This window comes from Hypomesus transpacificus, chromosome 22 (assembly GCF_021917145.1).
Source record: "Hypomesus transpacificus isolate Combined female chromosome 22, fHypTra1, whole genome shotgun sequence".
NCBI classification, from domain to species: domain Eukaryota; kingdom Metazoa; phylum Chordata; class Actinopteri; order Osmeriformes; family Osmeridae; genus Hypomesus; species Hypomesus transpacificus.
The window spans coordinates 11,503,863-11,519,130 of NC_061081.1; the positions used below are offsets into that span (position 1 = coordinate 11,503,863).

The following is a 15,268-nucleotide window of genomic DNA, read 5'->3' on the forward strand; positions in this document are numbered from 1 at the left end:
ATGCGATTAACGAAGGCATTCGCAATGAAATGAAATAAAAATTGTGAAATTCAGTTTCGTTATTTAAAAGGAAATTCAAAACTGCCCGCACATTGCAAATGAACAAGCTCTGTATTGTGAATCAGCCTTCACCCTAACCCTTTACCCTAACCCTACAATTATGACAACTGGTTCAACCACTGTGCATGTAATGCCCAAGCCCAAACAAAATCTGTGGATTTATTTTTTCAAATTTTCTGCCGTTATTCAGACTGAATATCTGCGGAACTCCGCTAGCCTTCCTGTTCTTATGTCGGAGCGACCGAAGATGGTCCACAACAGTTTGACACCGAATATAGTCAATTGAATGTTGACAGACTTTGCAAAAGGGTATTGATCCATCCTCATAAAGATTGTCTGAAAACTCCCTGGCCCCGTCTATTGCTGTAATTTTGGTTGATATGCGTTTCCGTGTCAAATATCTCCAGGGCTGACCAGTAGCTAGTCAAACGTGAAAGTTACTGTATCAGTTTCAGGGTTGACAGACTTCCTTTGATTGCTATCACAGACCGACTACCTACACTGGTGGCAATGGGCTCTGTTTACAGGTTAAATATTTCGAAAGAATAGAGATGTAATATGAGTTAACAAGTTTATTTTAAGGCTGTCAAAGTTAACGCGTTAACGCAATCTCATTCTAACACGACAAAAAAAAATTGACGTTAACGCAGGTTTCTTTTTGACCCTGGGAATCACCTGTCGTCACATGATTTCGACTGCCGACGGTAGCTGAATGATGGAGAGGGATTTTAGATGGGAAGTTCTTCTTCAAAAAGTTCAGAGACGGTTCAGTAACAAAGCTAAGGCTGTGTGTACTGATTGTCAGGCTGAGTTTAGTTATCACCGGAGTACTTCCAGCCGAAACTATCACATGCAAGCAAAGCACACTGCTAGCAGCAGCGTTAGCAGCGTTCGCTCCGGTAATATATGGCAGACAACACTTGCAAATAAACCGAGCAGCTGACTGGGTTCAACAAGATAAAACCGGTCTTGTTCAATATTAAAGTCAATCTGTGGTTGCTTAAGTATATGAAGTATGTTTGAGTGAGATTTGAATATTATGCAGCAGGATATCATAATAGGCTATGAGACAACATGTCTTAAATGTATTTTATATTCCAGAATAAGTCTAATTTTGTGAATGTTTATTATACAGCAGTATAGTTAATCAGTGAATAAAACTCCCTTACAATTTAAGTTGTGTTCCATCTGAACTTGTTACATGGACATTATCATCCAGTTAGGCCTATCTGAAGTTAAGTACACCCTTTTATAGTTATTTCCACAAAAAAAACATTTATTGGGGTAACATTTTAACAGATTAAATAAATTTAATAATTTTGCGATTAAATGCGATTAATCGCGATTAATCATATGAAATAATGTGTATATAATAATAATAACGTGTTTGGGCCTGGTAATGATTTCTGTTATGAACTAAATGTTTAGATGTTTGTGGTGGTAAGACAAATTAACAGAAAAACAAAAATAGTACATTTTGATCAACATAACGCAATTTATAACGTCGGAAACATCAGAAAAATTATGGCTATATAATCATTTGCATGAATGTAGGCTACCACAGATTTGACTAGATTAGAAATGGTGGTTGAACAAGTATTTCAGAGATGACAGAATTTCAATTGTGATCAGAGAAATATAGGTACCAAAACCACTAAGAACAGTCATCACCAGCTGCATCACAGGCACTGCACTATCGATATAATTCCAGAAGTCTGTGTGTGTCACCAACATCATCATGGGCACTGTGCCCTAAAATTCCAGAAATCTGTGTGTGCCACCAATTTGATCACGGGCACTATCTATAGTTCAAGTACCACAGGGTTCAGTTCTAGGCCCTCTGTTATTTTCACTCTATATGTTGCCTTTAAGAAACATAATTAGAAGCTCTGGGGTAAATGTTCACTGTTATGCAGATGATACTCAGCTATATATGTCTGGCAAATTTCCAAATGTTATGGAAAAATGTGTTTCCAGTTTGAGAACTTGGATGACTGCAAATTTCCTTCTTCTTAATTCGGATAAAACAAAGGTTCAAATTTTCGGTCCTAAAAAATACCGAAATAATCTATCCATTCTGACCTTAGACTTAGACGGCATCAAAGTCTCTCAAAGCCAGCTGGTAAAAAATCTGGGAGTCACAATGGACCCAGACCTTTCGTTTGAGTACCATTTTAAGCAAATTACCAGAACGGCTGCTGCTAAACTATTGACTAGAACAAGAACATTTGATCACATAACATCTACTCGTCTTTTTACACTGGCTCCCTATCCAAGCCAGAGCTGAATTCAAAGTTCTACAACTAACTTACAAATCTCTGCATGGATTGGCACCACTGTACCTCTCCAGTCTCCTTGCACCCTATTGCCCTGCAAGGACACTTAGATCTCAAGATGCCGGCTATCTGGTGGTTCCCAAAATTAAGAAAAAAACTGCTGGAGGTAGGGCGTTCTCATATAGAGCAACTCTTCTCTGGAACTAATTACCTATCTCAATTAAGGAGGCTGATACTGTTTCGACATTTAAAATTAGGTTAAAAACTTTATTGTTTAGTAAATTCTACATTTGTAAAGACAGTCGATTCTACGAAGGTAAGCATGTGTGTATTTACATTCTATGTACATCTGGTGTGTGTGTTTGCCTGTGTGTGTATCACATGTAACTTTTAAATTGTAATTACAGCTTATATGTTCCCACTGCCCCATCTAGATGTTACATCTAGATGTTACAAATAAAGTAAACCTTTTATTGTATATTGTTACTGTTATAGTGTCCGTTGCTGTATATTGTTACTGTTATAGTTTCTGTTACTAGTTGGAAACAACAGGGGACGGGTTGTTTTCATCCTTATTCGTATAAGTATAACTTATTTTAGAGTTCTTTCACCTGGAACAGATTTCATGTTCCAACCGAGGGGGGCTGTCGCTGTCTAGGGCTGCATCAAATACCCCTTTTTGCTCTGTTAAATTGCTGCACTCGTTCACACTTGACCAGGGGGGATATCATTCTATTATGACTGTAACTGTTAGCTGCTCCTGGCATTCTCTAATCCCTGCTCTCCCCTCTCTGTCCCACCCCCCCTCCACACATCCCCTGTGGTGTGGGGGGTTTGAGCTTTTAGCACCTGCCTGGTCGTCGGTCGGTCAACGCTGGACCTGGTCGTCAACCAGAAACCAGTCTCCATACGGCCAACAGCGAGTTTCCCGGTCCTGTCCTACATCCAGGGCCTCCCATAGAAATGGCTGGGCCCCTGAAAAGGTCCAGTGAATGGGCCCCCCCTCATAGGTCTTTACTTATATTAACGCATGCACGTGTGCTCTCTCTCTCTCCTACATAAAACATATGTAAACTGACTCAGTGATGGGAGCTACATTATAGCAAAACAAATACATATTTATACATAAAACCTCTCTGGAGAAGGGGATCCCTCTCTGAATTGCTCCTCCCAAGGTTTCTTCCATTTTTTCTCCTGTTGGGAGTTTTTCCTTGTTTTCCTTGAGGGTTTAGGTTGGTTGAGGGGCAGTTCTATGGGCGTATGTGAAGCGCTCTGTGTCATGCTTGCGTGTAAAAAGGGCTATACAAATACATCTGATTTGATCAAGGAATCTGTATTTGTGTGTTTCACTGACATCTTAATCACCGTCTGCATCACGGGCACTGTGCACTAGTGAAAGAATAACAGAGGAAAGAAGGAGAGAGATAAACAGAGAGAGGAAAGAAGAGACAGATGGAGAGAGCAAGCAGATAGAGACAGACAGACAGAGAGAGAGATAGAGAGGGGGGGAGCAGGTAGAGAGACACATAGACAGAGACAGAGAGAGAGAGCGAGAGAGATACAGAGAGAGAGGGGGGGGGGAGCAGGTAGAGAGAGTATCAGACAGTCTTACTTGATGACAGAAAAGAGGGTTTTGAAGAGCTGGATGAAGATCTCGTTACAGTCCTCAAGCTCAAAGCAGATGTTGTAGGACTTCACCCACGCCAGGTTCTAGAGGAGGAGAGAAGGAGGAATAGAAAAGGAGGGAGGAGGAATAGAGGAGGAAGAGGGAGGAGGAATAGAGGAGGAGTGAAGAGGAGGGAGGGCAAAGGTCAACACAACACAGCTAGACACCATCTACTCTCAATTCAACCTTACTTCTTTCCCCCAAACTTTAACCCCTCATCCCCTCCCTCCTTCCCCCTCTCCCTCCCTTTCTCCACCCTCCCTACCCCCCTCCCCATTCCGTACCTCCAGCAGGTAAAAGTATCTGTTGAACTGTGGGCTCTTAGTGTCCTCCAGCCCCTTCAGCTGTCTGGTGATGAACAAGAAGATGTCCTGGAGAGAGAGGGGCGAGGGAGGGAGAGGGATAGAGAGGAGAGTGTGAAGAGAGGGGTAAGGTCATGTACAGGGTTGGGCTGTAGGGATAGGCATGGCTTTTAAGTTTTTTTTTCTTCCAAATAACACAAGGTCTCCTAGTAGTCTTGTCGTACAAGTGGTAGTAAGATTGTCCAGGGGACAAGGGGGAGCTGTAGGGTCAGGGTACCTTGAGCTTGTCGTGGGTGGTGTAGGGTCAGAGGTCAGGTAGGGGGGGGTCAAATGGCTGAGCGGTTATGGAGTCGGGCTAATAATCAGAAGATTGTTGGTTGGATTCCTGGCCGTGCCCAATTAAGTTGTGTCCTTGGGCAAGGCACTTCACCCTACTTGCCTCGGGGAGAATGTCCCTGTACTTACTGTAAGTCGCTCTGGAGAAGAGCGTCTGCTAAATAACTAAATGTAAATGTGTAGGGTCAGAGGTCAGGTACCTTGAGCTTGTCGTGGGAGGTGTAGGGTCAGAAGTCAGGTACCTTGAGCTTGTCGTGGGAGGTGTAGGGTCAGAGGTCAGGTACCTTGAGCTTGTCGTGGGAGGTGTAGGGTCAGAGGTCAGGTACCTTGAGCTTGTCGTGGGAGGTGTAGGGTCAGAGGTCAGGTACCTTGAGCTTGTCGTGGGAGGTGTAGGGTCAGAGGTCAGGTACCTTGAGCTTGTCGTGGGAGGTGTAGGGGGCCTCGGGGGCGTAGATCCTGAAGATGTCGGCCAGGCAGCAGGCCACCAGCAGACGCACGTCCTTGTTGGGGTTCCGGAGGAAAGACTCTGATGCCAGGTGCAGGGCCAGGGCCAGGTAGCGCTGCTTCTCCTCCTCCGAGTCCTGGTCCATGTCCATGTAGGTCTTCACCACCATCTACCACACACACACACACACACACACACACACACACACACACACATACACCATACACCATACATACACACACCAAACACACAGGTCAGTCACCATCTGACTCAAACACACAGGTAAGTTAGATTTTCCTGAAAATTGCCCCAAATCGTTCAGGGAACTTATCATAATACATTGTGTTTGTACATTATGGTACATTATTTTTTCCAAACAACGGTTGCAGAGTGAGGAGAATAATATAAACAAAGGTTGCATTGCAGTCATTAAAATTAAAGGGGCGATTGATTGCAAAACCGATTTTACCTTGTCATAGTTGAAACATTACAGTTTGGTGTGTAAAATAGGCATACAGTGAACCTTAAAGTCCATTGAAACCTCTTTCCTATCAAAATTTCACTTTTCTCACTACTATTTTGAAAAGCCATCCCACAAACGCTAGCTTTTGAAACAGTGCAACTTGTGATGTCACATCAACTTTGTCACGCCCCAAAATTTACATTTACCCGCACTCTGGTTTTATGGTCCAGGAACATAAACGGAGGTCGCGTAGATTTCCAACACTTTTTGAGCCAGCTGCACGCTGCTCTGTTTCACAGGAATTACAAATAAGAAAGTTAATACGTTTTCAAGATATTGAAAATTGACTAAGGTCGTAAATGCAGTGTTCCAGGCTGTACCGGGAATCCTGACAATCCTGAGTCTTCCCAAGGAACCAAACACTCAACGGGCTGTGACGTTTGTCTGTGAGAAGATCCCTGTGCAGTTCGACCCTCATTACACATTTACTTGAACCATTTAACCGAGGACCACTTTGAAAACCTGGGACAATGTAAAGCAGGATTTGCTATGAAGCTGTTGCTGAAAAGAGGTGCTGTTCCGACCCATGTTCATCACAGCTGCAAGCTGTAGTATGATGTTGTCGCCAACAGTTATTAGCAATGCCAACGTATCCTGCCTGTATCTAGCATCGATAGAATGTGTGATGATTTAGTTTACTGGCAATGGGGCTAACGTTATTTCATGTTCCTGACTGCGTTTCATTCAAATAAATAGCCTGTGTTGTCATGTAAATCTACAATTCAAGATGCATGTTTGTCCAGATCTATTTTTCAGCAAGATAGCTAGAGCTAACTGAAGCTGAGTTGAATCACGACAGTTTGTTTGCCAAGCTGTAATGCGAACGTTACCCACCTAAATCGATCCAGTTTGCTTCGACAACAGAAGTGGAAACAACTAACAAAATAATTTCAAATGATATCTAGTCAATCTGTTGAAAACAGTGTTGTGTAAACACAATAGATTTATTGGATTTTTTTATTTCAAGTCTCCACCTTCGATGTTTCAGTGAGTGCTGTTGGCCGTGTTGCGTCTTTGCTCCGCAGCTTCTCTAGTTGTAGACCAAACAATCAGCGCACAGCTCATCTATATATTCATGAGAATACCATAAAAGGAGAAAACCTAGCGTTTCATCCGCGGACAAATTCACTGGAGGCATCAGGGGGAATACAACAGCACCCGGGCCATTTTCAGCCCAACCAATGTTACATACCCTATTCCGAGACCTTAAGGAACAGTGAAATACCCCCCCAAAAATTGTCAATCACCCCTTTAAAAAAACGTTGCCGGAGTTTGCAAACAGTTCTGGAGAATTCAGTTCCCGTTTCCCCTTCAGTGTGCTGTTGCAAAATCATGACGTTTTGTAATTTGTCATCGCGTGTTAGTTTATAGTGTACCTACTTTCTAAGGTACCTAAAGTATTGTATGAGGTACATTTCTTGTGTTTCTTGTTTGTTAATTTGCAAATACAGGCTTTAAAGTATAAAATGTATTGTTGTTGAGGTTTGATTGCCCAATTGTTAGTCAAACGTACATGCAAATTCTAGCTTTCGCCCTGTTTTCCGAGTCCTTGTGAAACTCAGTTTCAGTGCTATAGTAAAAAAACAATGTACTTTCATATTTCAACAAAAGGAATGGCAGTTGGTGAAATATGAAAAAGCTTATTTTATATCCGAGCTCTTTTATCTTTGAATCTAACCATATAAAACATGAAAGGCACCATGAGTGCAGAGTACCAGGGGAGTGACAGTTTAAGACTGTTACAGCTGTGGACTGAGGTTGTCTTATCTTTCCTCACCTTATGCAACGTTCACATTCGGCCTCTTCCACTCAACACGTAAACAGTCAGACGCACAAAACCATACAGGCACTAGGACCCATACACCACTTCCTATGCCTGTGTGTGTGTGTGTAAGTAGGCTGGCAGCCACAAGAGCAGCAGAGCTTCCTCTTCAGTCGGTATGCTTGCAGAGTGGGGGATGGGTGCTGGGAACTGCAGAGCTGAGAAGAGGAATACTTTTACACTCTCTCTGCTTGACTCTCTCTCACTCTGCTTGACTCTCTCTCACTCTGCTTGACTCTCTCTCACTCTGCTTGACTCTCTCTCACTCTGCTTGACTCTCTCTCACTCTGCTTGACTCTCTGACTCCACTTCTCTTCCCCTCCCCCCTCGCTTCTCTTTACTCCCTCTGCTCCTTCTCTCTCCTCCCTGTGCTCCTTCTCTCTCCTCCCTGTGCTCCTTCTCTCTCCTCCCTGTGCTCCTTCTCTCTCCTCCCTGTGCTCCTTCTCTCTCCTCCTTCTGCTCCTTCTCTCCTGAGCATTCAGACTCCAGACCTTCAGGGATCCCTACCGTTTCCTGTTTGTGTGTATAATGTTGTTTGTGTGTGTGTGTAATGTTGTTTGCCAAATGTGGCCTCATCCGGTGTTCCCGAATTGCTGGCTTAAGCCTGCTGCAAATTATGAAATCTGCGACTTTAAACAGGGGTGTTGGAATATACCGGTTTACAGTGCCACAACCAAATGCTTTCTTAACACATATCCAGCAATTCAGAAAGGCCACCCTAACCCCCCCCCCCCCTCACACACAAACTCCTCAGAAAACAGCCTAGCCCTAGTGCTGTCACGATAACTACTTTTTCTTGTGCGATATATTGCACCAAAATGAAATGCGATAAACGATATTATTGCACACACGTCAAATCAGTCAATTTTATGCCACTGATTACATAATGACCCCCCCCCATGGCGAGTTTTAACGGCTGTTCGCGCGTCAATGTCGTTTCACTCCATCATCCCTTACTGTTTACAACGTTAACAGGGCTACTTGGTTGGCGTTGCCTTTTCAGCTTGAGATATACAAGGTGTGGCGTGAGAGCGTGTGAAATGGTTGAAATGCGTGTCTCACGGCCAATGCGTGAGAGTTGGCAGCCCTGTGTTTGTCAAAAGTTTGCAGCATATTTGTAAATGCTGTTTTTTTTACCGTGTTTAATGGCTGCATGTCATTGGCTATATAGCGAGTTACGCTATCCGTGAGTGTGCGCCATTTCGCGCTGTCACGTTTATATTTGCACTGTCGGGAAAAGGCATCTGTAACAGAACTGTATGGAAGACCCCTTTCCAGCTCCAGCTGCAGTTGTTGTTCACAGGTTGAAAAACTGGGTGGGATAGTTTTGTATTGCTAGTTGAGATGTTAGGTTAGTTGCCTCTTTTTGTTTCCACTGTTTTTAAACAAAGTCGACATACCGGCTCGTTCACGTTAATTGGCTCTCATCTCATTCGGCTTAAAGACAAAATGTTCCCACACCGGAGCTGAAGATTGCGGCTTTGAAACCAAGTCAATTTTTACTTGTTCTTCCTAACTAGCTGTAGATGTCACGAAACAGAACACTTTAAAACACAGTGAGTTCACCCCTTCTCTTCACCTGTCAGTGTCCCCTCTGTGTGTGTGGAGACGCTAGGTCCGCCGTCGCTTTCAACACAGAAAGCAGACAAGATGACTGAGGCAGCGGGATCGACTAAAATGTTGGTGACATTCTTTTTTCTGTAAAAAATTATATAATCATAATTTTTTTATTAAAGAAATTATAAGTTGAAATATATCGCGGCACCAACAATTATTGCACTAATTTCCATGTACCGTGCGATAAGTCAATATATTGACTATCGCAACAGGCCTAATTAGCCCCAAGTAATACGAGACTGGTGTCTGTGATGGGGCCAATTTAACGATATCAGAGTAGTAACAGAACAGCCGGATAGTAACATCTGGGTCCAACATCACTTGTCCAACATCTCACCCTAGACCATCTCTAGTCCAACATCTCTCCCTAGACCATCTCTAGTCCAACATCTCTCCCTAGACCATCTCTAGTCCAACATCTCTCCCTAGACCATCTCTAGTCCAACATCTCTCCCTAGACCAGGGGTGGGCAATTCATTTTCCCGAAGGGCCACATGAGAAATTGGGACCGTTGTGGCGGGCTGAACCAATAGGCTAAACTTAATCCTGATCAAAATTAATTTGATTATTTTATTTTAAAAAAGTAAATTATATGGTTGAGCTGCTACCGGTAAAACATGTAACAATAAGGCTATGAAAATATGTCAAGTGTCTTTTTTATTTTTTTACATACATTTCAATCTTCACAAAAATACATAAGATGTATGTTAAAGACCAGCAATTGTTTAACTTTATCGAAAAGCAATAAATGTTTTTGATGTTTTCCAGTTCAGTTCAGTTTTTCATACTCAGTGAGACTAATCCAGTCTGTTTTGGGCTTGAGCAAGTAAATTATAAGTAAATTATAATGCGTAAATTATAGGCCTACCAAATCTACTTAACATAACTATATGCAGTTGGGCCCACTGATAATTTGCGTAATTTGATGAGCTGTCGTAAACCGTTCTGTCAGTAGCCTATGGCCAATATTCTCAACAGGAGATTGAGAATAATAGCCCCAAAAAGAACATGGCAGCAATTGAAAATTGTAGGATAAAATTCTAAAGCCTGAAGAAGGCCTTGGTTAATTGCAAATGATGTGGGATAATAATGTTTTTGTTTTCACATCTTGAACAAAATGTATAAATTAATTCAAAATAACTTTGCCACACACATTTATTAACTGATAGGCTAAATGCTGAGCTTTAAGATAAAAGGGAAAGATAAGCATGACTAAAATGGGGATTCACTGAAATGAGTATTGTTGCACAGATCCAGCACAAACATTCAGATCAGAAGGTGACCCAAACTGTAGCAGACTGCTTGGCAGAACAGTCATTTAAAATTGCTCAGAATTACTAAGAATTAGGGCTGTCCCCACTAAGTCGACTAGTCAATTTTCTGGTCGATATGCTCTTGGTCGACTAAGATTATTTTAGTCGAGCTGCTGTATGACAGTGTGAGATCTGATTCCCGCTTGTGTCATCATTGCTGAATTAACTAAATGCTCTACAGAAATTGTAGATTATATTATACAAATAAAGACAAATAAAGCAACTCTAAAAATATATAATTTAAAATAAAGGTGTTACTGTTTTCACTTTCGTTAATCTGCGCTTTGTTTTGGTATTTTGCACACGCCATGAGCACAATTGGCTGCCGAACTACAAACTCTGCCATAGCCTACTTTGTCGGTGTTATTAGTCAAAATGGTAAAGAAATCTGTGGTATGGCAGCATTTCATTAAAGTACATTTACAAAGTACCGGGTGACTCGAAAAACATTGAATGCAAACTCTGCCAAGAACGGTTTATTTTTCATAGTTCAACATCGAACATGATGTAGCCTACCACCTGAAAAATGTAAGTTGGCCTAGCCCTACTTCGCTCATGCTAACACGCTGGGTTGAAAAATGAATATGCCTATTATGAAAATCATATCCAAATCGAATGACATCATCTTCTCCGGCCAAGACAACAAAATATTTCTCTGTTGCAACGTTCCCCACTCAGCTTCTGCTTAAGTTCTTATGCTGCAAGTTCAGGCAGTGATAAGCGTGCTCTGATGATTTGCATGTTAAACAAACTATATTTTTTATTTGTAGTACATTGTAAGAGATACTAAATACCATTGGCATTCGGTTACAACAGGACTGGTGATACGAGTCTTATTATTCGTAAGCTGTTAGCGGCTGAATCTGCAATGTCCAGCAGCCATTGAGTCAGATCGTGAAAATGTTGGTACGTTTTTTTTTGTTGTTGAAAAAAAAGCGTTTCAAATTTCGATTAGTCGATTTTCAAACGTTTCAGTCGATTGTTGGTCGGCCAAAGGAAATCTTAGTTGGGGACAGCCCTACTAAGTTAGCTAGCATAATACTCGTAGCAATGCTACTACCATGCTAGTGTTACTTGTTAACCTTTTTTATTAGTACATTTTGAAGCCTGTTTTGTTATAAAAACGTTCTATAAGCCGCATCAAAATATAATTTTGGTAATATAAAGTCGACTAGTCGACTGAGTGGGGACAGCTCTATTACTTAGCACAGAAGCTAACTGAAGCTAGCTAGCTACCATTTCAGAAAAATAACACACACTTTGGTGACCGTCATAAATATTTAAAACTCACGGGTTGAGGTAATTCCCGGGCAATAGAAAACATACAAACAGTCGTTTTCGAAGTGTGTAGCAACGGCATGCTCATTGCTGTAAGATCGCCTATACTCGTGCATTGCTTGGTATCATTGTTGCCGTATCAAGTGAGGCATTTATTCCAGTGCGGTTTATATTCAGATTTACAAACACAAAGCTCCCATTCTGGTGGGGTGCGGTTTATAGAAAATGCGTCTTATTTTCCCCAAAATATGGTAGTCCAACATCTCACAGACCAGTGCTGAGGACTGCCACCTGCGACTCTGAGGACAGAGTTACCGTACAGCTCTGAGTGTGTATGTGTTCATAGTTAAACAGTATTGTATCTATGAATATGCTTAGTTATATTGTTTAGTTTGTATATACACCGCGTTGTTTTTCGATCACACTCATGGATGGTATTGTGTCTCAGGGCTCTTTGGATCACTGAAATCCATCTCAGACACATATATACATATACATATATACACATATATATATTAGTTTGCCAGGTGAGCCCAATTAAAGGAAAATATGGGAAAGAAAAAGGGATCTCTCTGCTGCCATGTCAAATAGTGCAATGCTTGGAAAAGGTATCAAAACATGAGATATTTCACAAAAACGTAAGCACGATCAGTGTACTGAAGAGATTTGTGTCTGATTCAGAGCACAGATGGGTTTGTGCAGATAAAGGCATAAGGAGGAAGGTTGCTGCAGACAAATGCAGTGGCTTAAATGCCATCACAAAGCAGCAAACAGGTTACAAGCTGCTGGTGCCTCTGGAGCCCCGTGAATCTCAAAGTGTTAGATCCTCCAGAGGCTTGCAGGTGTACATAAACCTATTATTTCAGCCATTTCTAACCAATGCTCACAAGCAGAAACGGTTGCAGTGGGTCCAGAAATACATGGACTAATTTTCAAACTGTCTTGTTTACTGATGAGTGCCGTGCCACCCTGGATGGTCCAGATGGATGGAGTAGTGGATGGCCACCGTGTCCCAACAAGGCTGTGACGTCAGCAAGGAGGAGGCAAAGTTATGTTTTGGGCTGGAATCATGGGGAGAGAGCTGGTAGGCCCCTTTGGAGTCCCTGAAGGTGTGAAAATTACCTTGACAAAGTATATATGGTTTCTGACTGACCACTTTCTTCCATGGTACAAAAAGAAGACCCATGCCTTCCGTAGCAAAATCCTCTTCATGCATGACAATGCACCATGTCATACTGCAAAGGATACCTCTGTGTCACTGACTGCTATTGGCATAAAAGGAGACAAACTCATGGTGTGGCCTCCACCCTTCCCTGACCTCAACCCTACTGAGAACCTTTGGAGCTTCCTCAAGCAAAATATCTGAGGGTGGGAGGCAGTTTGCATCAAAACAGCAGCTCTGGGAGGCTATTCTGACATCCTGCAAAGAAATTCAAGGAGAAACTCTCCAAAAACTCACAAGTTCAATGAATGCAAGAATTGTGAAGGTGATATCAAAGAAGGGGCCCTATGTTAACATGTAACTTGCCCTGTTAAGATGTTTTGAGTGAATTAGCTTTTGATTTCAGTAAATATGACCTCCTAATGCTGCAAATTCAACAAATGACCATTTTCAGTTCTTTACAACCTATAAAATGTTTTGAAACTCTGTTGTGCATAATAATTTGGAACAGTGCATTTTGGGGGTTTTTTTTGTTGAAAAAAATACGGTTATCATTGGTAGGTTTGTTCAAGAAAATGTGAATTATACCCTAACAGTTGATGACTTGAATATTATACTGACTGTCATTTGCATCGACTATTTAGGAAAATCTGAGAAACATACCATTTGCATAATAATTTGGAACGCGGTGTAGTTATGCATGTAGGACTATTTGTAATTGATGACTCAGCAGTCCAATCCTACTTCATAGACCATTGGGTCATGTTTTCAATACCTCCTCTTTCCCCTTAGAAGTGCCTTAAATCCATTTAAGGCTGAATCCTCTCTAGTACTGGGTTACACCTCTTCATCCCTGCAGTTACTAAAGTTATAGCTCAAAACGGCAGAGCTTTGCAATGCTGCCATGCATCTCTTATACTCAGAGCATGGTGATGTTATTGGGGCCTCCTTTCTGCCTTTATGACTCAAGAAAAACGTCACATAGCTTCCATCCCAGTGATATTTCACGTAATTCAAATTGGAAGTCACATAATCAGTAATAACGTTATAAACACGTTGTCACGCAGAGTTGTGCCTTCTGCTTGCAGGCATGTTTACAAAGTTGGAGTGATGATGGCAACAAGCCAGAGGTTGGACATTGATCTGGCTGAGCTGAAGACGCATGGGTTCACAGTCAGGAGCCAGCATTATCAACCACTGCTGTATCCTCATTCATTTAAACAGCTATAGGCTGTTTCTACCCACCTTCAACCGTTTGACCACCTCATCATTGGTGATCTTGTCCGTGATCTCCTTAACCCCAGGCGGATAGGTAATCTTGCCGTCCCCCGCCGGTTTCTGCTGTTGAGGGAACTCCATGCTTGTCAACGTAAATCCAGATGGTCTTCTACTGGCCTCTATAGGTCAGAAAACAAAAGTTCAACACAACCCTTCTACCGCACTTCTACAAAAGCCCGTTTAAAACAGTATTTTCAGCTTACAATCATTCTTTCTGGCAGATAAACTTCGAAGGGAATAGACACGCAGCGGTCAACAACGTCAAATATAGCACCAAATAGGAATTCATTGTAAAAGGTCAATAAAATCCACATTGTGCTAGCTCGTATGCTAACCTGACACCAACATATCCGCTCCACATTCGCATATTCTCTTCCTAAAGATTTTAGAAGGCACCAGTTAGGTTGCATTTACACCACAACATACACAGTGCATTTATTTACACCAATGGTATCTATAATTACAGATTCAACACACTACACTATTCTATTCTCTTCATAAGTTACATGCATTGCTACAATTTGCGGGATGGGAGTAACGATGCTAGCAGCCAAGCCATCACGTTAGCCAACCCAGTGAAATGCCATGCTAGCTGGTTAGCATCGCTGGCCTTGCTGATTTAGGCCGCAAACTATTTACAGATCACCATCACATCAGACATTTCTTGAGCCACAAAGAAGCCGAAATTAAGTATCCAGAAATATGTCTTTAAAAATACCCCTTCCGATAGATAATTGCTGCCGTATATAACAAATACTAAAAGTTTACAAGGTAGTAATATACTGTTGATGTACTTGTCTCTTTCTTTCAACTTCAGCAACACATCGTTTCCTACTACTGGGGCTGGTAGTTCACAGGCAGAATGCTCAAGCTCTCCCTCAGCGAACTTGCCCCACGATTGATTTGGAACATCTCAATGAATGCACAACAAAGCTCACTACACATTCAACTACGCCCGAAACAACGCTGTAACTCGCAACTACATAAAATATTAGCTTTTCAATATTTACCTCGCAAACTGGGCCGTTTTAATTCATTAGCCTGACACAAGTCAGGGTTTACTTTCGGCACAAAGCTCCGTGTCTACCCTCGGTCTGCAGTTTCAGCGTCTTCAGTGAAGGTCTGGTGCAGAGCGCCGCCGTCGGTTTGCAGGAGGTACTGCAACACGACACCGAGAGGCGGGAGTCTCG

General features: G+C 42.1%; 1 protein-coding gene across 3 annotated transcripts in view; it reads right to left on the reverse strand.

Moving 5' to 3' along the window:
- Positions 1-15,196, reverse strand: part of pds5a (PDS5 cohesin associated factor A) — a 38,013-nt gene extending 22,817 nt beyond the window's left edge. For 2 of the 3 annotated variants that reach the window (XM_047045935.1, XM_047045936.1), the window contains exons 1-5: positions 15,089-15,196; positions 14,046-14,197; positions 5,051-5,254; positions 4,287-4,373; positions 3,949-4,046 (exon numbers count right to left, since the gene is read on the reverse strand). In XM_047045935.1, coding sequence (XP_046901891.1) covers positions 3,949-4,046; positions 4,287-4,373; positions 5,051-5,254; positions 14,046-14,159 — 503 coding nt within the window. In that variant the 5' untranslated portion in view covers positions 14,160-14,197; positions 15,089-15,196. Of the gene's footprint in view, positions 1-3,948; positions 4,047-4,286; positions 4,374-5,050; positions 5,255-14,045; positions 14,198-14,872; positions 14,940-15,088 lie in introns of those variants that run through there. The other variant, XM_047045937.1, reaches the window with a different exon arrangement.
- Between the last annotated feature and the right edge of the window lie 72 nt (positions 15,197-15,268).